The following is a 26,394-nucleotide window of genomic DNA, read 5'->3' as shown; positions in this document are numbered from 1 at the left end:
CAGGAAAACACACCAAAAACACTTGAGGTTTTACACTGCAAATTACTAAACTCTATGCACATTTCTTTAATCTTTAAAGCTCTTGGCACATCCGGAATCTGCCATACAAATAAAATCTAAAAAAAAAAAATCAATAACAAGTATGATTATAACAGTCATATTTCCATGTATCAGTGATGTGTGACTGATATTCAGTCCATCTGCAGAGCAAACCAGAGCAGCCTTAATAGCAACCAGTAAATAAAAGAAGAAACACCTTAATATGACAGCAATGGTAAAGACGAATCAGAGCTTTCTGAATGAAATATCAGCGAAAGTGCAGCCATGACAAATTTCAGTGGACACACAAACTTAGTGAAGACGCATCATAGACAGTGCATTTCCCTAGCCCCTTAGCCTAAGCTTAACCATCACAACTAAGTATTTAACCCTAACCTAAACCCAATTCCAAAGCCTGAAAAAGCCCTTTAAATCTGTGAGGACAAAATGTCCTTTAATAGGTTTATAGGTTTGTTGGTCAATAACATGCCTTTTAATTCCTAACCTGAATTAAATGCTGTTTTCTTATAAACAAATACTATATATCATTCATTCATTTATTTATTTATTACCTGTGTTTTATGTCATTGATGATGTTATTGTACAACATTTGGGCAACTGTGTTGTGTTTTAATGTGCTCTATAAATAAAGTGGATTGGATTGAACTGGATATACAAGGATTAAGATTAGATGTAAATGTGTTGGACGATCTGCATAGAAAGGGTTAGTTATGATTAAGCACAGCAGGTTATCGTGCTAAAGGCTCAACCATTCGCTCTCTGTGTGTTATATGTTTGTATCATGCATCTATATCTTAATATCTTGGGTCTTCAAATTTTTGGCTCCAGAGATTTTGGTCCAAACATTATCCAGAGTTTGGGACCAGGACACTCATGCCTGTGTTCTCACATGAACACAGACATTACCTTAGAGATTAGATAAGATGGGGGAGCTGGCAGGAGGAACTTCTCTAGAAACATCTGGATTTACACAAACTCCATTATTTAGTGCATGTCTGAAAACAGCTAATACAGTCCTAGTGATTTATTTCCAAGTGCCACAAGCGGGAGGAGTTTGTATCGACATGTGTTTTTATTACACTTGAGACGTTTGTTCAAATATACAGTAGATACCCTATCTGTGATATGTGTTTTTATGATTAAACTATGAGGTTAAGTGACTTCAGTAAATAATAGAACCATTTTAAGAGTTTAAAGCAGATTGTGAATCACAATTGCTTTGGTCAGAAAAATGGCTGACATGACATTTTTATTTCATTTAATTTTAATTTGAAAAAAATAAAATAAAATAAATATCTGTAGAATTATGGTTTGATTTGGTTTTATTAATAATGATTTTATTGCATGTTTTTTAATGTGTTACGGAAAACCATACATCTTGTATGAGTTCTATTTTTCTTTAGTTTAATGCGTGTTTAATACAGTTTATTTTGTTTAATTAATTTAATTAATTATTTAGCTCTTCTTGTTGTTACTTGTCCAAATCATGTATTTATACTGGATTGCATTTTTTTAATAAATTGGTGAATAAAAGGGTTTAAAAAAACAAGAAATTTAAAGGTGCCATATGTAAGAATGTGGCCATTAACGGTTACTACATTCAAATTAAAAATACAGAGGTCTTTTAGGTTTCGTGTTCTGACGTAACTGGCAACCCGTGGTCGCTCGGCAGCTGAGACTCTGACTGCAATGATTGGTAGACGGCAGTAGGTGGCGCCACATGCCAAAACATAATTTGCAGTCTGCAAAATATTGTTTTTGATGCAAATATTTTGCCTGAACTGTTGTTGTTGGTAAATTCAGTAAGTTATGAACATTATTCTTGAGTCTCTGTGACATATTCGGTGGATTTTAGGTGAAGTTGCTTTAGATTTATTACATAATGCACCTTTAAGATAAATCTCATATAATCTTATACAAAAGCAACAAGCTGACCAAAGTGTTTTTAAGGTGATATGAGAAGTAAGATTGCCTCTATAGTTGTGCTGAATATAGACTGTAAACTAAAGCCTGCCTTCATTAATCTCCTGCCTCTAAATGGCCACATGACGTGACTGTACATTAATGTAAACAGAGAGCAGTAAAGCTGCCACAGTGGGTGACGACAGAGTCTGCCAGGCTTCTCTCCACCGGCCCCGTCATCCTTGGCCGGCAGACCGGCCTCAATCGGCTTTGTGTTTTCCATTGCAAATGAATGCAGCAGATAAGTTTGTGGCTGCGGTTGAGCACCAATCTAATACTACCTCATAGGAGCACCAGCTGCCTCCTCTGCTGACCACAGCGACCACCACCACCACCACAGAGGCTCCAGGGACAACGTTCAACTGGCCATGTTGTTGTTAACGTTTGTCTCAACAGCAAACGTCTTATTTCAGACCAGAGCAGTTTGGCTTGAAACTAAAAAGATTATTATTCCTGTCTCTGCCCCCATTCCCCTCGTCACCGCAGGTGTTGCTGTCTTACTGTTGCACCGTCAACTCCATTGTTTGTGTTTCCAGTTTGCAATGTGAACACATACAGTATATATACAGTCAAGAGCCAAGAGACATGTGACCTTTAGCTGCAAGGGGGAACTGGGTCAATCCCTGTGGACTTGACAACAAGTTCTCTCCACAGTGTTTAGGCCAGAGAGAGTGGGGGTGAGGTGGGGAGTGGGGGTGGGTCATATCTGTACTTCCCTGTGGCTCAGCCATCAACTTAACCACTGGCAAAAAAAAGGGACGTCTACAGGGACGTCTGCTGCCCTTATCCGTTTTCCACAGTCTATTTTTACTTTGGCAGTGTTTGTCTTTGTAGCCAAGCTGCTGTGAGATTCACTGTAGATAACTTTAAACACATCAGGAGCAGGGAGATGCTGACTCGGAACATTTAACAGCAAAGTGTCCTTAATTTGAGTTGAACAAATGAAGTTTAAACTTTTTTTGTGTGTTTTGTTTTGTTTAATGCAAACACAGCACAACTTAGGACCAATCATATTCGATGATCAAACAGCACCCAGCAGGGTTTGTCCAAAATGTAATGTAAGAATGCAGTGAGAATCAGATAAATGCTGGAAATACTCCTGAAGGTGGGTTTTTCTTTTTTCTGCTGCTTTATAAAACATGAGCAAAAACATGAGTAACAAGATGGTTTTCTTAAGCTGCTGCAATGGCACTTGTTTTAAAACCTGCTTGTTCCCAGGCAATGGATTCTACAAAGCAAATCTCAAAATCCCAGAACCCACTTGATGACACGGACCGAGGAGAACAACACCTCACACAGAGAAATCTGCTCCTTCAGCTGAAGTGCAAATCCATGTTGAGAGTTCTCTAAACAAAATCTCATTTTTTATTCATAAATATCCTTGAAATGTGTAACACAATACATTTAGATTAGCAGGATTAAATTCATTTTAACGAGAAGTTATTAAGAGACCTGCTGCAATGGACTAGTATCAACTGTCTTAACAGATGTTGACTGTTTATAGGTGACGGTTCAAATCCTCATTAATACATACATTCTTTAAATTAAATTTTAAAGCTCCCATAGAGTGGTCCTATCGCACAAATGTGTGAGTTATGGAGGTCTACTTACATACATTAACTTGTTTTTATGGTCAAAAACCTCCTAGTTGCTGTGAACGAGCCGACCAGTTGCTCTGTTTAAGGCTGAAATCTCACACCCAGAAGACAGAACTGCGTTCTGATTGGCCAGCCAACGTAGAGCCTTCCCAACTGTCTTGTGATTGGCCAATAACTGGAAGCGACGTAAATAGCACACCAGCTCTCAGAAGCACAGCTCCCCTTCTGGAACGGTGGATGCACTGCTCCTCATTATGAAAACATTGTTTTAACAATGTTTAAAACTAGCTTCTTCACGACTCCCCGCCGCAGTCCCTTTTATGATTTTGACCCGGAGTCAGACCCAGAGTCAGAAGACACTGTTGCTCGTGAAACACCTCCACAACAGACGTTCTTCTTCTTCTTCTGCTGTTCAATGTACGCAACCGGATTTGCCCGAACGAGTGCCCGGAGCAGGAGGATCTGCTGTTCAGGAGAACCGCTGTTTGCGTAACCAGAACGGGTTTTGTCAGAGATCTCGCTGAACCCGAGATTACAATAAAACACAGTGTTCTCAGCAGTGGCTGAACTGTTTGTTTAGAACCTTCAGGGCTTCTTAAACGAGGTAATGACGCAGATACACACTAAAAAACAGCGTTAATTGGAACTTCCATTCTATGGGAGCTGTGAGACTTATAGAACCACTTTTAAACACTTATGTTACAGTATATTCTCCATACTGCTTGTACTGCTGTTGATCATAAGACTGTTAATGTATTGAACATCAAGAGCCATGAGCGCAAGCCACTGAGATATTAGAAATACGATCTAAAAAAAACACTGAACATCACAGAAATGGTCCATTTTGACTGTAAACAGATGTGGGCCACCAGTGTCATGTGACCAGATTGTGAGTGAGAGATGGACACAGACTTATTTTAAGATTTAAAAAAAAAAGGGGGGGGGGGGCAAAACAGCAAGTTTACTTTGGTAAAAAGGCTGTATTGGACTGATATCAGTATTGGTAGATGCTACGCTGTGATACTGGTTTCAGAATCTGAGACATAAAAGGGGATTATGTCGCCATCCTTAATCGTGTGCCATGAATTTAAGAGAAAGAGCAAGTTCCAGTCCTCTTCAGTAAGACAGCATTAACATATTTCCTCTTACGGTGCCATGTCAGTAGCTACAATGCTCCAGTGATGCCACACCAGATTATTGTGACTTTTTAACTTGCGAACAGCATTTTCATCAACATCATAGTTGTTATTACAAAACAGGAGGAAACAGACTTTTCTTACAGCTCTGACATAATATTTGTCATCTTTCATTTATCCTTTGAGGATTGAAGGAGGACCTGATACAAAACATTAAACATGTAATAAAATTTTTTAAGGGTAACGCCACTACACTGAAAATACTGTGCTGCATTGCTGCTAAATAGTTTCACAAAGCTGTGTTGACCTTGAAAAGTGGGGGAAGTGTGATCAATCCATTAGACTGGCTTCCATCAGCATGGCGATGCCACACAGAACCAACGTGCTGAATTAAACACAGTGTTCATCTTCACGCTCCCTGACCACGTTTGCACGTATACAAGCCTTCGCGCTCAGCTGTCAACTTCTGCTCGCACTGCAATCGGATTTCAGGGCGATGCTGTAAAGGTGTAACCCATAGCTGACAGAAATAGAAATTGACAGCAACGCTAAAAAGATGCAGCGTGGTCAGAGTGACAATAACAACAGTTGTCAGGTCTGATTTTGTGGCTGCGTTTCTTACTTGCAGCATGTTTTGGTTGAAGGTATCGACTTGAGTGAAGTTAGTGATTATGTTGGGGTAGGGCTTATTTTCATAATCGATTAATCCGTGAAGTATTTTCTCGATTAATATAATAATCGTTTGGCTATAAAATTTCAGAAAATGTTGATCAGTTTTCGTCAAACCTAGAAAGGATGATCTTCTCAAATCTCTTGTTTTGTCCAAAAACCAAAAGCTATTCGTTTTTTTAATGATTTCTTTGTTGCATGGAGCAAAGAAACCAGGAAATATTCACATTTAAGAAGCTAAAAATCAGAAAATGTGTTCTAAATTCTTAAAAACACTCGATACAGCTGACAATTCAGCCCTAGTTCAGTGTTTAATAACGGTGATTGTACAAATGTAACTGTGATATAATCAAAGTAAGAAAGTAAAATTTGCTTTTTTCTGTGTTTTACATGACGGTAAATTATATATGTTGGGGTTTCAGACTGTAGGTGGGGAGCAAAGGGACTCTTACAGACGTCAAGATGAATACTGGTAAACTATGAGGGTATTTATCACTGTGTTATGACCAAGTGGCAACTGGTTGTGATGTCACACATTAGAATTCACAACTCGGTCAGTGCCACATTGAGGTTTTGCAACTGGAATTTCACAGATGTCACCCGCAACCAGACGGTGTCCACTGATATGTGGGAACATAATTTACAACACTGACACCGTGTTTAACTACTCAGGAAAATGACACATCCATCCATCCATTTTCTAGCACTTTAATCCTCTACAGGAGGGTCACTGTGCCAATCTCAGCTGACATAGGGCAATAGGCGGGGGGTACACCCTGGACAGATCACCAGTCCATTACAGGGACACATATAGATACAAACAACCATTCACTCTCACACCTACGGTCAATTTAGAGTGTCCAATTTACCCAATTCCCATGTTGTATGTTTTTGGACTGTGGGAGGAAACTGGAGAACCTGGAGAAAACCCACGCACACACGGGGAGAACATGCAAACTCCATACAGAAAGGCCATTGTTCCGACCTGGTCTCGGAAAATGACCCTGGAGGCTATTGAATATATTTTTACGCCTAGCAAACCAGAAGACTACACTCATTTTTATATCATGGACTTGACACAAAAACAATGAATTGAATCAAGATGACTCGATGACGTAAGCTGCAGTGCAGTACGTGCAACACTGCTGGCAGAAAAGTTACAGGTCTGCACAGCCTGAACGTCATCCAACACTGACCTTCTGTCAGGAAAGTTTACAGTTACCATCTTCTCTCGGCGTGATTTTGTTTCGGATGCTTTCCGTGTTTACTTTAGTGGTTGAGGTCAGGAGATGAGACGATGGAGGGGGAAGGGAACTGTGCCTGTCTCACTTCCTTCTGGCTCATGTGCTCAGGTTAATCCTCTCTCTTTCAGGCTCCATCTGCATCCTCGCTCGCCGGCTGGCATGCCTCGAAGACTCTACGCAGACACTCTGGAAGGGAAATGTTTTTTTTTGTTTTTTTTTTAACCTGGCTCAGGAGATTTCCCGCACTCAGTCTGCAACTGTGGGAAGTAATTTGAATTGAGGAGTCCCTCAGAAACCTCTACTTCCTACTCTGTGCACAGAAGAAAAACACTCTGGAGTAATGCTGCACTAAAAATGCATATGGCAAATGAAACATGGATGCTGAGAGTGGCCTTTGGCTGCACGTCATGAAAAACACCAGACTATGGTGTCATCTTTTCCTGAGTAACCTAATAGGCTTAGAAAGGTTGATGCTGAGACTGGTGATGCTGCCATGGACGCACAAATGCCAATGAGGCTTGGCAGAGAATAAAGAGCTTATTAATAGACCGGTGTACAGTATGGTCATAATCCATCAAACTCAAAGCTCGTTCCATAAATATTTATGAGCCATTAAAAAATGTTTATCAGGCAAACATATCAAAAATCCTGTGGTTATACCGAGTGCTGTTGTGGAGAGAGGATGACATGCCACTATATTCAGAGCAGTTCAGACAGAAACAATGACTCCACCAGTGACCGAACAGGTGCTGCAGCCATTTAAGAGCAGCACAAGCTGACTTGCTCCAACAATAACCCTAATCCCAAAAAAAAACACAACAAAAAACACATCATTTATTGGCCAACAGCTTCCATGACCTCTAAAGTTCAGCATGACCTCTACTAATGAATGTGCTTTCTATTACAGAAAGTGATTACAAGCAGCAAATGTTTACGTTTGAGAAGATGCAACTAGTAACGTTACCATTTAAAGACTTTTAAAAACAATATCCAAAGTCACATGAGAAGTTTTGACTTTTCACTCTCACTAAAGTAACCCAAGAAAGTGACAACATGGCCTGTGGTATTCTACCTGTTGAAGTAAAAATGACATTTTTCAACAATAAAGAGGTCAGCTGTGCATAACATGGCTACTGCGCACTGGTTCTCTACTAGTTTTGCAGCATTTCTACCCCGGCATCACCTCTGAAACTTCTCTACAAACAATGTGGCGTGACTCGAATAAAAACAAACACACAAACATCCTTTAAACGTTTTTAGCCTCTCCCACACCAACCTCAGGAGCTCATAAAGATTTGTCGCTCTCGTCTTCTTTGTCACATACAGTATAACCATTTTGTCAATGATAAAATAAAAACCTGTTTATACCAGGTTTAACAGGTTTTTGACCAGTGGGACCAGTGGGACGAGTTATTATTTTCTTTGTCTTCTAAATTTTTGGCCACAATGGAGTTTCTGGCCTCCGTTCTGACGCAATGCTACCAACCTTAATCAATCAGATCAGTTGATACATTGATTAGAGGGGCCACAATACAACATACAAAGAAGTGACCATCATGACAGAACAACCACATCATGACAGAACAACCACATCATGACAGAACAACCACAGGCAAAGGGAAAGATGTTTATCACCTTTTTTTAGCAGGTTCACGTAGGTTTTCGAAAAAACACATGTATACCCACTAATTTCAGAGGCCAACAGTCAGTGCATGTCATGTCAAATACAATCAATAGCTTACATTTACATTACCACAAATCCAATGTTCATTTTATTCTGAAGGCATTTCTATGCAAAACCAGGAAGAACATACAGTTTATGGGTTAATCAGACAGCACAGGGGTCACTCAACAGCACTGTGCAGTGTTATGTTTCCAGAAACTTCAGCCCTAAGCCCCCAGCTGCCTCTAAACCCTTGCAGAAAAACCTCATTTACAAGCCGACACACTTCAACAACTGACCTCTGTTCGGCTTGGCTCGGACTAAACTGTGGAGGTTCAGCCGACTCTACCATGCTACAGCCAACGTTCCTCCTGCACTACACACTCCTGTGGTCAATCAAGGCCACGTGGAGTCACAATGAAGTGAAAATGGTTGCGCTGACCTGCAGAGATAGAGCTCTGGGCTCAAGGTAGGAACCAAAGCTACACTGCTCTGACTTGGCTTCTCTTCCAGTCATTTAAGAAACTCTACCATGACAAATGAGTTCATTAAAATAAATAATTTTTTTTAAGATCGCTAATATATCACCACATATAAATGATTTATGAGCGATTCTGTTTATACACAAGAATGAACGGTCGGCGCTTGTGTGTCAAGAAACACACAGAAGTGCCAAAAACATGGGGGAGAAGAAGAATGCTGGAAAATGAACATGAATGTATTATAATAATAATAATAATAATAAAAAATATATCTTAATAAAAATTCTCCTCAATAACAATATAAAAGTGGCTCAATATTAATGCTTAGTGCAAGCATGTAACATGTAAAAATGTATCTGTTTCAATTCAAAATTTGAAAAAAAAAAATACAATTGGAAAATCACAAGCTGCAAACTCATCAATTAATTTTAGAATGTTTTATGCCCATTTTTTAAATTTTTAAATGCTTATATACACAAATAAACAAATTCATATCTTTACATCATCACCCATGGTTCTAATGTAGTAATGCTCCATCTTATTTCACATCTATAACAGTAGCTATTGAAATGGAGCTTGCCTTGCAAAGCTACATCAAATCATTGTGCACTTCAGCAGCATCAGACTTTGCACAGCTCATGTCCACATGTTGTTACATGACCTCCGTGCATTTTTAAGCTCTTACTGCATCTTTTAAAGATGATATTTGCCTTAAAATGCAATATTTTTTAGGCGAGAGATAAAAATCCTTAATTTATGCTGTGTTTCATGTACATTTACTCTGACACAGTGGCATCTACAGTGAAACTTCCACCTCTGGTGGAATCTCACAAGTGTTATCTTTATTTTGATACCAAGATAATCCACATAGAGCTTGTAACTGCAGAGATTTAATCTACTTAGTTTGGGCATGTCATTTTCGAGCAGGGACTCCAAAAAGAGGGTCAGGGAAGAAGAGGTTTGGAATTTGAAGCCACAACTAACTGGTTTTATTAAGTTTCATTCTGGAGCAAAAATCAATCTGATATTTTTGTAAATAATTGTAGATATAATCTAATTAGAACAGTTTTTTTTATAGTGACAGTGTTTTTAGGCCATGTTGTCCAGCCCAACATGAACGGAAACAACAAAACAATCTCTTTTTTTTCAATAAAACCCATAGAATATTCATTTTGGTGAGACAGATAAGATACTTCCCTTACACAGAAAACCTTGACGCATCCAAAAATGTCATCATCAAACTATTAACTCCGCCTCGTCTCAGTTGTTCCGAAGTGCCCATGAATCCACATCTGTGACACGGCTCACTGCAGATTAAGTGAGGTACAGACGAATGAGGAGCACTGCTGTCTTTGACTGAAGGTGTACCAACGTGATTTACGACTTAAACAAACAAAGCCCCGTGAAATCCTTGTGCAGACTTCACCAATCCAAATTTACCACCTTGAGGCCTCTGATCCTGTTGAAAGGAACAACAATAGTCTGGTGACAGTTGTTTACCGAGGAAAAAAGTGTGAACATGAAAGTGTGAGAAATGATAATCTTTCATTTGAATAATCAAGTTAGTGTGCTGTGAGAGTGCAACACACAGGGAGAAGCACACTGTCACCATCTTATTATAACACCTCAAAGGTCACAGCTGTAGTCGCTGCAGCTTTGATTTCCTGATATTGTAAAAACTTTCCGATCACATCTGTTGAATTTACAGTTGGTATTACAGCAGCTCCTCGGCAGCTTTTCATGCTTTTAAGTGTGAATTTCAATATTAAACAAACTGTTATTTATTCATAGAAGAAGGTTTGAGAGAGTTGTTTGCGCTTCACTCAGGTTTATGTTGACAGATTAGTGTCCAGACCTGGCATGACAATTTCATTTTCAACACAATCTTTAGCATCCAACTGTATAATGCGACTGTAAAAAAAAAATGTTGTTTGTTTTTTTTATCCCTGCTAGAATTGACCAAAATTGAGTACGGGATGTGAAATGATTTATGAGCTGGCAGCCACAACCTTATCATCAATGATTTAGGGTTTTTCAAGATTTAAGTTTTTACATTTGAAAAGACTGCAATACTGTTAGAAACACAGGCAATCATTTTGCAACGTTCCCTTAGATAACCAACCTGACCAGTTCAGGTACTGTTCAGTTTGATACAGTACGGTATGGTTTGGAAGGGTAAAGACCCCGGATTTCCACTGGCCGCATTACAGCAGCTGAACGTCAACACTGCGGTCTTGCACAAAATCCGAAGCACACAGTGGTGTGCGTGGCATGTGCTCAGAAGTATACCACAGGGTTTAGGGCACTGTGCGAAATACAGGGGGGTCTGGGGGGGTTAGACCCCCCTGATTAACACTCAAGACCCTTGAAAGCCTCAAATGCAAAATTTGAGGGTGGTCTAAACATGTTAGAGTGTAATTGGAAAGCATGTTTTTTTCCTAAAGATTTTTGTAATTTCAGTTTTACATATATGATCTACATACATAATACACTGTGCATTCTTATCCTTTTTAACCAGACAAAATGTCAATTATTTTATTTCTAATTGTGTATTTTTAATGGTTTAATGATTGCTTTCCAAATGGCGCTGTGGAAAAGGCCCACACAAGCCCACATCTGACAGGTAAGATAGCCAATACTGCAGGGTGGCACCTGGGGTGGTGAAACAGTATTGCGTAACAAATGGGAGATGGGACCCCCCGATTATTAATGGGTATTTCGCACACTGGTTTAGGGTATTAAGTGTTTTCTTTCAGGTGATCCAGACATGATAAATTCAGCTTCAATAAACAGTCGCTCTCTCCTCCACACAGCTACTAGACGTTTTCAGACAGTACAGACAGAAGAGAGAAGGATGTAACGTATGGGTTGCATTTTTTCAAACTGCTAGTTTTTGACCCTGATACTTTCTCAAAGATCCGACATGGAGCCTTTGAAAAGTCTTCTCCTAATCTGTTCATCTTTCAAGACATTTTCCCTGAATTATTAAGGCCACATTATACTTCTCCGACTGCGTAATGCGTTATCCCTCTGCGTCACCACGGAGACGCCTCGAGCCTTTATACTTCTGCGTCGTGGTGACGGACACGCGCTGCAATTTCCCGCCCGATCAGTAGGGGTCGCTGCGCAAGGTTGTTCTGCTTCAGGCTACAGTGAGCAATGGCGTCCGAGAAAGAAAGAGAGAGAAAGACTGTTGTTGTTGAAACAGCGGCCGTTTCTCACTTTTCTGTGTCACGGAACGCAGTTTTAAGATAATTTGAGGCGAGAAATTGGCCATTTAGAGTCTAAACATGGGCCGTGTGTGTTAAGATATGACGTATTTATAGTTTGGCAGCGACGTTCTTGGCGGGGATCAGCTCCGCCTCTGTGGACGCTGGGTGCGCACAGTAAGCCGGCACAGAGCAGCGTTATCTCGGCCTGTCCTGAGGACCAATCGCAGCTCTTGCCGTCTCCGTTGTCCCTTGACGGAGTGACGGACACTTAAAAAATATTTTGTGCAGTCGGAGACGACGCAGAGGCTCTTCGACAGGCTCTGCGTAACCTACCGAGAGCACTTTACGCAGAAGAATAAATTGGGCTTTACTTTGAGAAGAAGCTGCCACGAATCTTATAATACACTGTCCTCTGGAGTCACGTCGGGTCACAGTCTGACAGATGAATGTTTCTGGAAACACTGTCAAACAAACACTGCATCAACTGACTGACATATTTGATCTCATTTTTATGAAACCAGAGGAACAGGAAGTTAATAATATTCATGTTATGTTTTGGGGGGCTGAACAATTGGTGCAGATGATGATTAGAATTTTGCTAAAAGTTAAGTCCAGGGGGGAAAAAGTGTATCTGCAACAGGCATTTATCCTTGGTAAATATCCACCCTTAAAACATTACTCACCCTAAAAAGATCACCAAATAAAACAAAAACATTTTTGTGTAGTCACAGAAAACATGTGGGCAGTGAGGCAAACCGTAAGCCAGATTGTAATGATTTTCAATCTCATATTTTAAAGTTAGTGTGAGGTCACCAGAGATGCTCAGAGAGACAAAACAAAGGCAGGGACATTTTTTGTAAGAAGGACCAGCTCTTTTGTGCAAGTGCAGAGACACTTCAGTGAAAAAGATCAGCAAGACGTCATACCACACTCGGAGATTTTATCTGTCAGAAATGGAACACAGATTTTTTTACAGGCCTAACTGTATTTCTGCTCCTGCATCAGTCTAGACATGAACTTTACAGATGCAATAGATGCAGGTGAGCATAAAAATAAAAGGACACTCGCTGCAGTCACACTCAAGTGCCATTTGCCACAACTAATAACAGAGGACAACACTCAATCAACGTTGAGTCCCAACAGAGTGAGAATTCACAGTTTAGCTGCGCCGATTTATTGGTTTATAAATACAACAAGGACACCATCAAATTATATCACCATGACCCACAGCGCGAGTCAAAAGTTGAGACAAGGAGAGCCATTTTGATAACCAGACGAGTCTGCATATTAATCTGTGTCTCACTCGCTTAATGAAAAAACGCATAAATTCCCATGAAATATCTCGACTTTGCTCTAACCTGACAAACTGAAGCATAAACGCTGCTCCTTTGTCACGCCATAGACGAATGTCCCCTCCTGTGGAGCTGACTTGATAAATGTTTTTCCAATAACATTTCATGAACAATCGACGTATAAAAATATAAAGTCATCAAAACAAATAACTAGTATAGATAAGGTGCTAAATTATCGGCCACTATGGCAAAAGAGATCAGGTCACATTTTTCAGTTAGGACACAAACCTGACAGGTATTTGTATTTTTTTTTTGAGCCTGATGTAGTTATTGTATGCAACTGTTACCATGATTACCATGTTTACAGTCTCATGCATTGTATATGACTAAGGGCGCTTTCACACCACTAGTTCGATTATTTGATCCGCACCATGCAATACAATTGTTATTATGTAACATATGACTCCAGTGTGGTCCGCTTTCACACCAGCAAACGAACCAAAATTGGCCCGATTGACGTTTCATCAATGTGTATATATCTTCCGGTAGAAAATCGTCAATTTTGACTCACTATGGAGCAACACGTTCGCACATTGCTACTTGCTCTGATCTTCGTTTATTACATTCTCTGTATTGGCCATTTTTGGCAAAATATCCAATTTGAGAATGAGTCGCGGCTGCGTCTGGAGAACAATCAGCTGATGCAATGGAGTCGGCGAAGACGTATATCGCGTCATTTCAGGCAGAGTGCTATTTTCATGAATGTGGTCGCGCTAACTATGAGACGAAGATTGCTCCAAAGACCTACATGGTAGGCTATGTCCATGGCATTTACTGCAGAATATGGCTTGGACCCGAGTTTGCCTTCTCACCAGAGGGAGTCTGACATTTGGTGCGGAGTCAAGCGGACCGAGACCACCTCTTTTTGGCGGTCTCGGTCCGCTTGATTTGGTGCGGACCCGAGTGCGATTGATGCTTTCACACTAACGAAAACGAAACGAACTAGAGTGTTTTGTTCGAATGGATCGTTTGGTGCGCACCAGCTGCTGTTGGTGTGAAAGCGCCCCAAGGCTAAGGCAACTCTTCGTTTATAAATGACAACAGCAATTTGAAATTAAGCAAATTGCAATGTTTTCCCACATGGGACAAACTATTTTTTTTAATGTTATATTAGAGATGGGATGATACCACTTTTTTTGTGGCCGATACCGGTAGCGATATCACAAACCCGGGTATTGTTACTATGTAACAATATGTATTGTTGTCATAAACAGCCCAAACATGACTCAGCTAAAATGTTTTTTGCTGATTTTTATTTAAATTATTTCCAGTGTGTCATATATGATTTTTGGAACGCATCGGATTAAACATTTGTATCTGTCCGATATCCGATCCAGTGATTTTGACCAATATTGGAACGATACCGATTCCCATCCCTTTGTTACTCTTACTATGTTTGTTATTTGGGGCATATTCAGAAAAAACATTTAATCCATACATGTTGGAAACAAAGTAAAGCAGTTCATATTTTGATCATGTAATTAGGTTCTATCTATCCATCTATTGAAGAGTAAATATTCAACTCTACTCTGGCTCCTATAACCAGACCCACTTGCCTCACTTAACGTTGCTCAACCACAAAGTCGCAGTGATTGGCTGCTCCAGCTGACAGTATGCTGCAACAACCACAACCACATTTAACATCAAAGGAAGCCGAGGTGAAACTTGAGCATGAGAAAAGGTGTGTGTGTGTGTGTGTGTGTGTGTGTGTGTGTAAGAGATCTGTGACAAGTACATCAAGTCAATCCTGAATTCAACGTGTGGTCTACTGCTACATGTTTTGAAACAGACATAACGACTAAAAAGAGCTCACTATGACACAGTGACCCACATTTACTTTACTGCTACACAAACTAGCCACTATAACTCGGGCATACAGTGAAAGTAGATGAATGGTTTAGTTCAGTTAAAACTGCACGCAGCAGCCGAGTGTCGTGTGAAATGTTGCTGGATGTCTTGAGCGAAATGACAGGGTGAGTTTTGAGCGCATGTGGTGCCGCTGTACCTTTGAGATGAGCTCGTCGTGATTGGCCAGGTGTGCCCGGCAGTGGATGCAGCTGTAGGTGCGGTGGCAGGATGGCAGGTAAGCCTGGAAGGTCTTGGACTTGGTCATCTTCACCATGTCAGTTGGGCAGGGCTCTTCGCTGGTGTCAGGGCTGGCACTGGAAGAGTTGCAGCTCTGCTGGACTTGCTGGCAGAAGAAACACTGGAAGATGCAAGCAAAAGCCGTCGTTGTTGTGGAGTGGGTGTGTGGCACGCTCCACACAGACACCACAGGAGAAAATCAAACCTGCGGGGGAGGGGGGGGGAGGTCAAAAGAATTGTGGTGAGAGACAGGTTTCATACGTCTTATTTTTAGAGCTCATGATCCTGATTGCATTTCCAATATAAACACCGCTCATTTGCCGGAGCAATCATTTGATTATAATCATCTATTATGTGATTACTGTGCCATGTTGTCAACTGCGAACACAGACACACAGTGATGTAAGTTAACATTATGAAATACATGTTTCAAAGCACTTTTCTTATTCATCGTCAACGACAGAATCAAGTCCTTGTTTGTTCTGTTCTAATGTGCCATAGATGGAGGATGAAAATACTGCAGCTTTGAGATAAAGATTAGGTGCTTTTGTTAGTTTGTTTGTTTACCAGTTAAGAACATCATAATTATTCACAACATCCCACACAGGACAATCTTTTAAGTTCTGTAATCAATCATACTGACTTTGTTTATGCCACAGGAACATTTAGCGCTTAAATTAAATTGTGCTCTGGGATATTGATCGATAATTCCTCAATAACAATTAAGCATCATCATGAAAAACATCGGCAATGACTGCGTATGCAGCAAAACCATCTAAACAAAACAAAAAACTCTTATTATCTGCCAAACCATCAAACGCATTTTACATTTTATTCATTTTATAGTATTTTTCAGAAAAAAATACTATAAAACAGTAGGTCAATGTTTTAAAAAAGATAAGTATGAGTACGTGGTAGTAGTAGTAGTATAGTCCTTTACTCGTCAGTATGATGAGTTTGTATGCATCATTGCATTTATCAAAATAAATAATAAGTTATATCGACAACTATTTTTACATCATTATTCTCATTTTCACTCGAAAAAATGTCCCCTAGTTGAAGAAAAATTGTTCTTAACTGCGGAACCTCTGTGACAACTGTGTCTGTCTGAGGTCTCAAGACCCTGTGGTGTATTCCCTAGTTTTCTCACCCCCACTCCAGCAGTGGAGTCCTCTGATGTGCGTGTCTCTACAGAACATTGGTTATTATCATATGTCGTTAATGTAGTGTAACTCGTCCAGCCTGCGTCCAGAAAACACAGTTGGAGCTGCGTAATGATGGAAACAGCAGAAGTTGCGAGTCTTTGATCATACTGAATTTCCTTTTAAGTTTATATTATTATATATATTGTATTTCGAAAACAAGGATGTCCAGCTTCAGAATCAGGAAAGAATAGTAAAATTAGCTAGATAATTATTCAGAATTATTCAAAGTAAATTGGGTAAATCGGCACGCTCATGATCTATGCAGTTACATGTCTCTAAAATATTTAAAAGTCAAAAATAAGTTGATAGACATGTCTTTCCATATCCTTGTAGGGTCAGGTGAGCATTCTTCCAGCTGTTACTGCATTTACGTGCAAACTTTTGCAGAAAACACAACCAACAGCTATTAATAGACCGCCTCCACGTCTGTTTACATTCGGAAGTCACGTTAAATGTCGCAAGTTTCGGAAATCTCCTCCCTAAAATCACTTGATTGAAAGACAACTGTGTGGTCCTGTGTCTTGACTGGATCGTCTCGTCTGTGATTTCTGTGTTTTGCATTTTGAAGACTTACTAGGCTGGCTGAAGGGGAAATGGCAGAAAGTGTGGTAAAGGTTGGTAAAGTGGGGAAAGTTGTGAAAGAGTGTTTGCATCTTTTCTGTGTGAAGGCACAGTAGTTCCTCTGCAGTCTCGCCACTAGATGGCACTAATTCTTACACAGTGGACAATTAAAGATTCCACGACCTAGGGTCCGTTTCACAAAGCATGTCCAACAAATTCTGAGTCTAACCCTGAACTCTGAGTCGATCTAGCGCGTGCACCACAAGTATAAAAAGACAGCATCAATGGAGCCCCGATTCGACGAGTCACCATGGCAACGGGGAAGCGGAGGGTAATGTTCTTCACCCCACTGGAGTTGGAAATATTCATGTTTGAGAATGTTTTTCGAAGGAAGTGTAACACCGCTGCAGCAGCACAAGAGAGGGAGACGGCGTGGGAGAACATTGCTGTTTGGGTCAATTTAAATGTAGTCCTTTGCAATCACGATAATATTACAGCGGGAAACTGCTAGAGTGGAAGCCTATTAATTTGTTTCATTTAGGTGCAATCCCACGGGTGAGACGCGCTTTTGTGTTTTTCGATTTGCGTTTTTGGTTTTGTGTTTTTTCAGTTGTGTTTTGTAATTTGCATTGTGTTTTTTGATTTGCGTTTTGCACCTCAGGGCCACCGTACAGTAGTGTCAAAACTCTCTGTTTACACTATTAAAAAAGGCTTAAAATGCACACCAGCCCTCCTTTTTATAAAGATATCACCAAATACATAATTTGAAAACATTGCTTGTTTACAACAAGTGTCTTGGGTGACAATGTTTGATTTTAATCCCATGTGTCGTGATCTGTTGAAATTCTGACTAAATGCTTCTTGTGCTTCACCTATATTGTGCACAGTAGCACACATGCTCTGCAGTAACTGTCACCAACAACACAGCTCACCATTACAAAGAACAACAACAGAAAAAGCACAATGACAATTAGCTTCAACAGCTCTAGAAGTTTCCTGTTGAGCTCAATGTGCCGCAACAGGAAAAGCAGCGCTGACACACAGGCCAGACACGAAAACAAAGACACTTCCGCAACTCAACAGGAAGCAGCCGTGACGCGATGTAAAAGTGTGTCTGCTCTCTGCAAACACAAACACACACACGCATACCTGGCAGACAAGGTGAAAACTTGCAACCAGACGAGCCGTATTTACATACACACTGTATAATCTGCACAGGTGCCTGAGGCGTAATCCCTGCGCGAAAAGGACTCAATCCCCTTTCTGAATTAGCCCAGTTTAACCCCGCCAGCACGTGCATGTGGAAAGGTAATCACACACACACACACACACAAAGACAGAGCTTCTTCAGTGTGTCGCACTGCATCATCACAATCCTCGATTAAATCAGCTGTGTGCTGCACATTACCATTTAGGTTTCAAGGACTCAAGAATGGGGTTCTGCCTCATTAGGACCAGGTTTTGGTCTCCTTGAAGACTACTGGTCCTAACAAGGGCAGTGTTTACACCAGAAAATGGCCTTAAAAGGTAACAAAGTACACACACAAGAGTGAGAGAGAGACCTTACTTTTGTCTTTGCAAATGCCAAAATATCAAAGAAACAGAAATAAATAAACAGCCAAACTCTGGGAAAGGTTTTTTTTCTGCTTCTTTGTACCATGGCACATGGTATTTGTTGTGTTTACTCTTACGGATGTTTATTTATCATTTCAAACTTTTAATAAATAAAATAAAAAATCACAACACTGATAAAGTACTTGAACATGTTGAATCCAGAGTGCAACAGAAACAGTGACCTGTCACCACAGCACTCTGTATCCTTTGTTCCACAGCCTTCCTCCTCATCTGTGACTGGTCACATTCACGTTATAATACTGTCCCTTTCTTTTCTTTTCTTTTTTAAAAAAGACACATAAAAAAAGAGGAAAAACGACATGTGTGCACGTGAGTGCTGGATGGACAGGTAAAACAGCAGGAACAGCTGATGATCAGAATGAGCTCAGTGAAAACAAAGAGCAGCAGCAGCAGCAGCAGCACACTGTGAACTAACAACAGGAAGAACAGTGTCCAGACAAAAGACTCGCTCAATCTGACCCCCAAAAACTACACTTTCACAACACAACACGCGAGTTAATGTGAACATTACAGGCGTTCGCAACTTCTCTCATTCCTCTATTTCCTCCACATCTTCTCCTAAACGTGTTTACCCACAACAAAGAGCACACGACGCCAGCTCCAGAGCAACAGTGTCGCTGAGCTGCTTTCACAGTTTCCCCCCCGACGCACGACACCACACACACACACACACACAACACATCTGCTGCTTTATGAATTCTTTTATTATTTAGTTTTTTTTATTCTTACAGCTAAACATTGCCCTGCTGTACTCACCACCTGGATCAGATCTGAGCAAAAAAACGCAGCTTGGTGGAAAAACTGCTTGCTGAAGACAGACATGGATGTTGTTTTTGTTTTGTTTTTTTTTTTAAAGTAAAATAAATGATTGTCGTCGTCCCAGGCTCTGCTCCATGAGTGGTGCTGCCAGGTGGGAACTTATTGTTGTGTCCTTTAGGTGCTGACGGATCTCATTTTTCCCGACACGGGCTTTTGTTGTGTCTTTTGTGTGCGTGATGGACTGGCCTGGTTACTTTGCTACGGAAACGTCACCACGTGGGAGGGAGATTAACGTGTGAATGACAGCCAGGAGCAGCCAATGAGCGGCCGCGCTCCCTTCAGGCTCCCGTGGGAAATATGGAAACTGATGGAAAGATGGCTTCAATGTAGTTCTTTAAGAATGTGACGGTTTTTTTTCAAATGTCACATGCATTTTTCGCCACTCTCTAAACCACAGGTCTTGCCCCCGAGGGCCACCGAGTGTCGAGTTTGCTCAGCCGGGAACTGGTCAAGTGAAAAAAAGTGAAAAAAATATATATATATTTATAATATTTACGAGGATATTTCATGTAATTTCAATATAAAATTGTTGGTTTTGATAGGGGACGATAAATAGTTCACATATAAATACATACATATAACTCACTTGATTAACGCAAGTGAACTGTTCTAAACTGCATACTTTTTTTTTGCAATACACCCCAATGTTTCCTCTAAAGCTCCTTTCAGTTTTTCCATCCAATGTGATTCACGTCAAGTCTCAGATTGCTGACTTAAGCAACTTAAAACCACACACTGAGGTCAGTATCCTGGATGATTTAATGTGCCTCTTTGTTACTTGTAGTGTTAGTCTGTTGTCAAACATGAACTCCACGTGTCCTTCTGACAAAGCAGAGTATTGTTATTGCAGTGCTGTGCGCTGATGTGAATTTCCCATGCAACGTGAACGCACCACCCAGGGAAGGAGGGAGCACGCGGACACCCGGATGTGTAAATAAATACAAGATGAGAATATGAATGTCATTCTTCTTCCTTCTATGATTGTGAAAAAAAAACTTGCTTTTGCTTCTTTGTGCTTTTCCACCTGAAACTCATTGTATGATCTGACGTCACAATTGATTTATGCACATTTTTAGCACAATTTTCACTCAATTTACCAGTTGCTTTGCACATGTTTACTTGGTTAAATAGTCTATATGGGTCGATTAAAGGGAACTGACGGTTAAGCATGTGTTTTTTTGTCTTTTAATTATCCTGACAAACAAATGGGAGAGAAAACACCAGCAAGGTCACAAGTGAGGATCATAGGCACATTTCATGGATATTCATGTTGTTGTTGTTGTTGTTGTTTTCTGGGGGACAAAGCCTGAAAACAGTTACACTCTTAGAGGTTTTGCGCCACAACGAGCCTTCGCCTAAATTTAGAGGCAGATCAATAGATTCCTCGAGTGCTTGTTTGGGCACAGGGAGACCAAACTGATATTATATACGTATCTATAGCACAGACTGAAAAAACATAATAGTAACCTGATTATCCCCAACAACAACACCTCCTCGTCTATATATATATATATATATATATATATATATATATATATATATATATATATATATATATATATGTGATGCATATCCCACACCAAATAACCCAAAAACCTGTCTTCTTACCCTTGTTGTCCCGAGGTTGAGGGCGCGCGCCTGTCTGAAGAACACAGCAACTATTCATGGACTGCATTCATGTATTACATCCATTTATTTTTATATTTATTTATAAAAAAAAAAAAAAATTTACAACGCACAAGAGCTCACGTAAGTCTGCAACACCCAGATACATTCAGGTGTGTTGTCGTTTCACCATGCGCGATGAGGAGGAGGAGGAGGTGGAAGAGGAAACATGTAAACACTGCAGCTTCATCCCTCAGATGCAGGGGCTGTGTGCGCGTGAGCGTTATAAAACCCATTCGCTCACTGTGTTTTTGTCGCGTGTTCACGTGGTATTTTCGTGCCTCCCGGAGAGAAAAAAAAAAAAAAAAAAAAAGAACTGACCACGAACTGCAGCCCTGCAAGGTTAATGACGACAAACATGATGATGGTGATGGTGCTAGAAATGCAGATGGAACAAAAATCACTATTTGAGAGCGAGACACAGCAGTTTGATTTCGATTGCAACTCAAAGATCAAACTGGAGTAAGGTCATGGATGATTTAAAATAAATAAATAAAAAAAACAGGCGAAGGCAGTAATGCAACATTACGCATGTGATGCCAACAACCGTTAAAGAGCAGCAGCGCCAAAGCAACCGAAGATCAGATTGCACAACATCAAAGCAGGACATGTTGTAACCTTACACCGACTTTAATAAAGCATGTAAGTTTCTATAGATCAGTGCAGCCGATATTTATATACGCTTGTAAAATGTATGACAATAATATGTTAGAAAATATAGAAATAAGTCGTCTGTAAATCAAACAAACAACACAAAAGTGAGAAAATAATACATGTGTTTGGGAGGTTGTGTCGTGACAGTAATATTAAAGGGATTATCATACACACTGACGTGTTGTTGGGGACAATCACATGACGCGTGTCCTCCTGCAGGTCACACTGTGTGGCTCAAACAGCAGCACTCACCACAATAACACTCCTTCTGCTTCCTCCTCCTCCTGCTCCTTCGCCCGATTGTCTCTGCCGCAGCTGCTGCAAGGAGTTTCAACTCCACTCGATCCAAAAGAAAATCCTTCACCACCGTCCCATGAAGGCACCACCACCACCAGCAGCAGCAGCAGCAGGAGCAGCAGCCCGTCTGCCTCCAGCCACTAATAATCCCCCTAAAAACATCAGTGTCCTCCGTGGATCATAACCCAAAAAGTCGTGCGTAAAATCTGCTGGGTTTTTTTTTAGCTCCGTGCGTGTGTGCGGTTAGAGAGGAGATCCCAGCCGGGAGGAGGCTTCAGAGTGTGTGCATGTCGGGGACAGCCTGAGCCTGAGCCTGCAGTCAGTCAGTCAGTCAGTCAGTCAGCAGCAGCAGCTGTGTGTGTTGCTTCAGGACGGGCCTGGCTGCCTGTCCCGACTGCTGCGGCCTTATTTATACTGAAATCCTAATGAGCTGTGGAGATAAATGATGCACACTAAAGAGCCACGACACTAGATCTGCCCCACATCACACTGTCTGCTGTGTTCTCCTACCTCCATCTTCCCTTATGGATGAGCCGTGGAAGTTTGTCTCGAAGTAAAACTATTACATAAAGTGGAAAAAATAGAAAAAAAAGGGTTTTTATTTAATCCACAGATGCTGCGTTCAGGTGCAGCAGTACATAGGGCATTCAGCATTTCGGAAGGTAAAGAAAGAGAGAGAGAGAGAAACACATGGAACATGTCTGGACAAGTTCACTTTAACATGGAGTTTTGATATTTATCCAAACATTAAACACAGGCAGACATTAACTTGTGATAATGAATAGTCTTAACTGTATATTAATTAGAAGTCAAACGGTGCGGCTGTAAAAAAAAAAAAGTCGCAAACTAATCATTTCCAAAGCCTTCAGATGTGGTTTGAAGCTTAGGGTGGAGTTGTTGTTGCCATAAAGATGTCTTTGTTTCTTAAAGGTCCAGACAGTGCAACATTTAGGATAAACTGAATCATAATTATGTTTGTTTAAGCTTAAAAAGCTAACTGTACAAATGGAAAATACCACTGAAGGTCACCACAGTTCTTCCATAGTGTTGGAAAGGAAAAGAAAAAAAAGGAAGTCTTTAAAATAAACACGTTTTGGTGTTTTTAATTTAGTCAGTGTTGTCAGGTATTTCATACTCTGTCTCCTTCATGTCTCTGGCAGTAACAGCAGAAAACATCCTGTCCAAATCATGGACGCCATGTCAGCAGCTGCTTAAACTGTTAATTCAGCCACAGTTTATAATGTTTTTGCTTTTAATTAGCTCTTACTCGTCGTTCAGACGCTGTAGCAAAACCCTACACTTTAAATACAACATGTTGGTTCTCGTGTAGTTGCTATTTTCGACCCTCAACAACGTAAAACACAGCACATTTCCCTTGGAAAATTCTTAACGTCATTTTTCGTGGAGCACTTGAAGGCAGCAGTAGCCTAGCTACACGACCGGTTCTAGAAATAGTGTCCAATCAGCGTGAAGAGAGTCTCGGCCTGACCAATCGGCGCAGTGAGTCCAGAGAATGGTCTCGGATTGATTGGGCGGGGCTAAAAGACCACAGCCAATCAATCCGAGACCATTCTCTGGACTCACTGCGCGCTCCCGTGGCTGCTGGTTGTTTTTGACTGTGCGCGCTACCGAGACAGACACGTGCCCAAAAGACAATATCCCCTGGTGCGCATGCGTGGCCGCGCTGTAAGCACGTGGACGAGGCAGAGGAAGTAAACAAACCCTCAATCGATACAGTTGATTGATACCTAATCCCGGTGTTTACTGTCGTTTCATCATGTTATTTATGTCAGGACTAAAGTGCTGCTTTCGATTTCAAAGATGGTAAACATTTTTTTAAATATTTAATTAATTTTTTGAAAACGTCCTTTAGCCCCGTTTTCTAATTTAATTAAGACACACATTGTACAAACACGTCTATTTATATTCGGCATATCACATTGTTGACACACAGGGTTAATCAGTATTAATCAGTATTAGTGACCAATTAATACACTTTTTTTCACTGATGGTTTATGTCTTTAAATTTTGTGCCTATAAAACTGTTGCCTTTTCTAATTAAAAATAAAGGAATTCAATTTTGACCTAGTTATGTCTCGCAGGCTTCACTTGTGAATGACATGTATTTATGAATCAGGCCACACGGCATGTTTTAACCAAGATTCTGGCGCCCTCTAAAGGACACTGTGGAATAAAGTAGCTACAGGACAACAATTTGACCATGCAGAGGGATTCTTGCTCCATTTCTGGTTTTCTGCCGAGTTTAGCCTTAAAAATCTGAAATAATTTCAGTCTCCCTGCTTATCATTTAATTTGTTCAAATATATCCCACACAATATATAAACAATACTGTTATTGTTTATTATATACTTATTTTGGACTGCTTGGAAACCTACTCCTGTTTTTAATGTTCATTTATACTCAACAAAAACATAAACGCACAAACTTGAAATGGTGAACAAAAATAGAATGTCATGAAATTTGTTCAGATTCTTGATGCATTTGTTTATGGAATAATTTGTTTTGCTCAAACCCAGTAGTCCAGTGTCACTTGGCCACTCCTATTGACTACAATCTCAGATTGAGTATTTCAACTCACCAGAGTCATGGAGCATGGCAGAGTGGTGGTCAATATGTGTGACCAGTACACAGACACTCCTTATGGTCTGGTCAATAAAAGGGCACACCAAAATGTGGACTTTTGTCACATGTCAATACGCCACAGATGTCACAAATCATGAGGGAGCGTGCCATTAACATGCTGAGTGCTGGGTTGAGCGTTACAGCTGTGGCAACACAACTGAATGACGCCGTATTCACGAGACATGTCACCTATCGAACACCTTTGGGATGTTCTGGATAGGCGTGCCCGCCAGCGGGTTCCAGTTCCAGTTCCCCAGAACGGCCGCCAACTTCAAGTGACTCTGCAGGAGGAATGGGACAACATCCCCCAGGCCACGATCGACAACCTGGTGATGTCCATGCGCCGCCGGTGTACCGATCTGCGTGAGGCTAATGGTGGACACACGTTATTGAAGTTTGTGAACTTGGATCATCGACCCCCCCATTGTGTTCTTCCTGCCATTACTCCAGGACTTTTGTTTTGAAATTGATCCTGATGCTCGCAAATTAAAGCCACTTTATTGATAAAGTTGTACTGTTATTTTTGGATAGTTACTGTTTTGTCACATAACAGTAACTACAAGTTTTTCTTTGTGCGTTTCTATTTTTGTTGAGTGTACTTAAACAAACTGAAATGAGACACATGTCACAACATTGAGTGACTGTAACAATACCTTACATCGTTACAGTCACTTGTAAGTTAATGTTACGATATGTCTGTTCTCTTGTGAATGAGACCCTGGTTTTCAGTTAGATTAGTCTATAAATAATGATTAAATCATTCAAGTACTGAGCCCCAAACAAGTGTCACCCCACAATATTGTCCCAGCAAAACAGAACTTACCACCGGCAGATCAAAGTATTGCAGGGGTCAGCGATCAGTACGGGTGGGCGATGTGAACTTAAAATGATTTAATAATATTCCATTATGATATTGCAATAACAGTGACAACAGTTCACATAATTTCAAAATAAAACTACTCGTTTTAACACGGAACAATAAATAGTTGACAACAACATTGTATTTATGATGCAAAATGAATGTATTAATTAAAAACTAAAAGATACATAAATACCTTCTAGCTTGACATTGTTTGGAGGAAATTGACTGGAGGGCCACAAGTTTTAGACCTCTGAAGTACAGAATCAACTAAAAGATGATTGAGAGAAACAGAAAGTTAAACTTCAATTGTCATTGCAAATGGTTTGAATTTTTTTTTTTTTTTTTTTTTAAACAATGTGACTTTTCAGTTTTTACTTTTTTGATGCACTCTCTGAAATTCTGTTCAGCCCGAGTGAAGATCTATCAAAAATAACCAAAAAAGGCGACCATTAATTTAAAACTGCTTTCTCAAATTGGCAGACAATAACAGCCACACTTCATGTTTTGGAGTTATACAGCATTTTTTTTTATTAACAATGTTCACTTTTGTGTCATTGGACAACATTAAACACATTTATCGAATACTCGGT

The 26,394-nt window shown here is 40.3% G+C and overlaps 1 protein-coding gene across 1 annotated transcript in view; it reads right to left on the bottom strand.

Annotated features, from left to right (window-relative positions):
- The window catches only part of LOC310939646 (protein yippee-like 1), a 28,164-nt gene extending 5,796 nt beyond the window's left edge, over positions 1 to 22,368 (bottom strand). The window contains exons 1-2 of the mRNA XM_083904454.1: positions 22,255 to 22,368; positions 15,384 to 15,668 (exon numbers count right to left, since the gene is read on the bottom strand). Of these exons, the coding sequence (XP_083760580.1) occupies positions 15,384 to 15,500 (117 nt within the window). The 5' untranslated portion in view covers positions 15,501 to 15,668; positions 22,255 to 22,368. The remainder of the gene's footprint in view (positions 1 to 15,383; positions 15,669 to 22,254) is intronic.
- Positions 22,369 to 26,394: the final 4,026 nt, after the last annotated feature.

The sequence above is a fragment of the Microchirus variegatus genome (genome assembly GCF_963457635.1).
Source record: "Microchirus variegatus genome assembly, chromosome: 18".
NCBI lineage: Eukaryota > Metazoa > Chordata > Actinopteri > Pleuronectiformes > Soleidae > Microchirus > Microchirus variegatus.
This window is presented reverse-complemented; position numbering and strand designations above follow the sequence as displayed.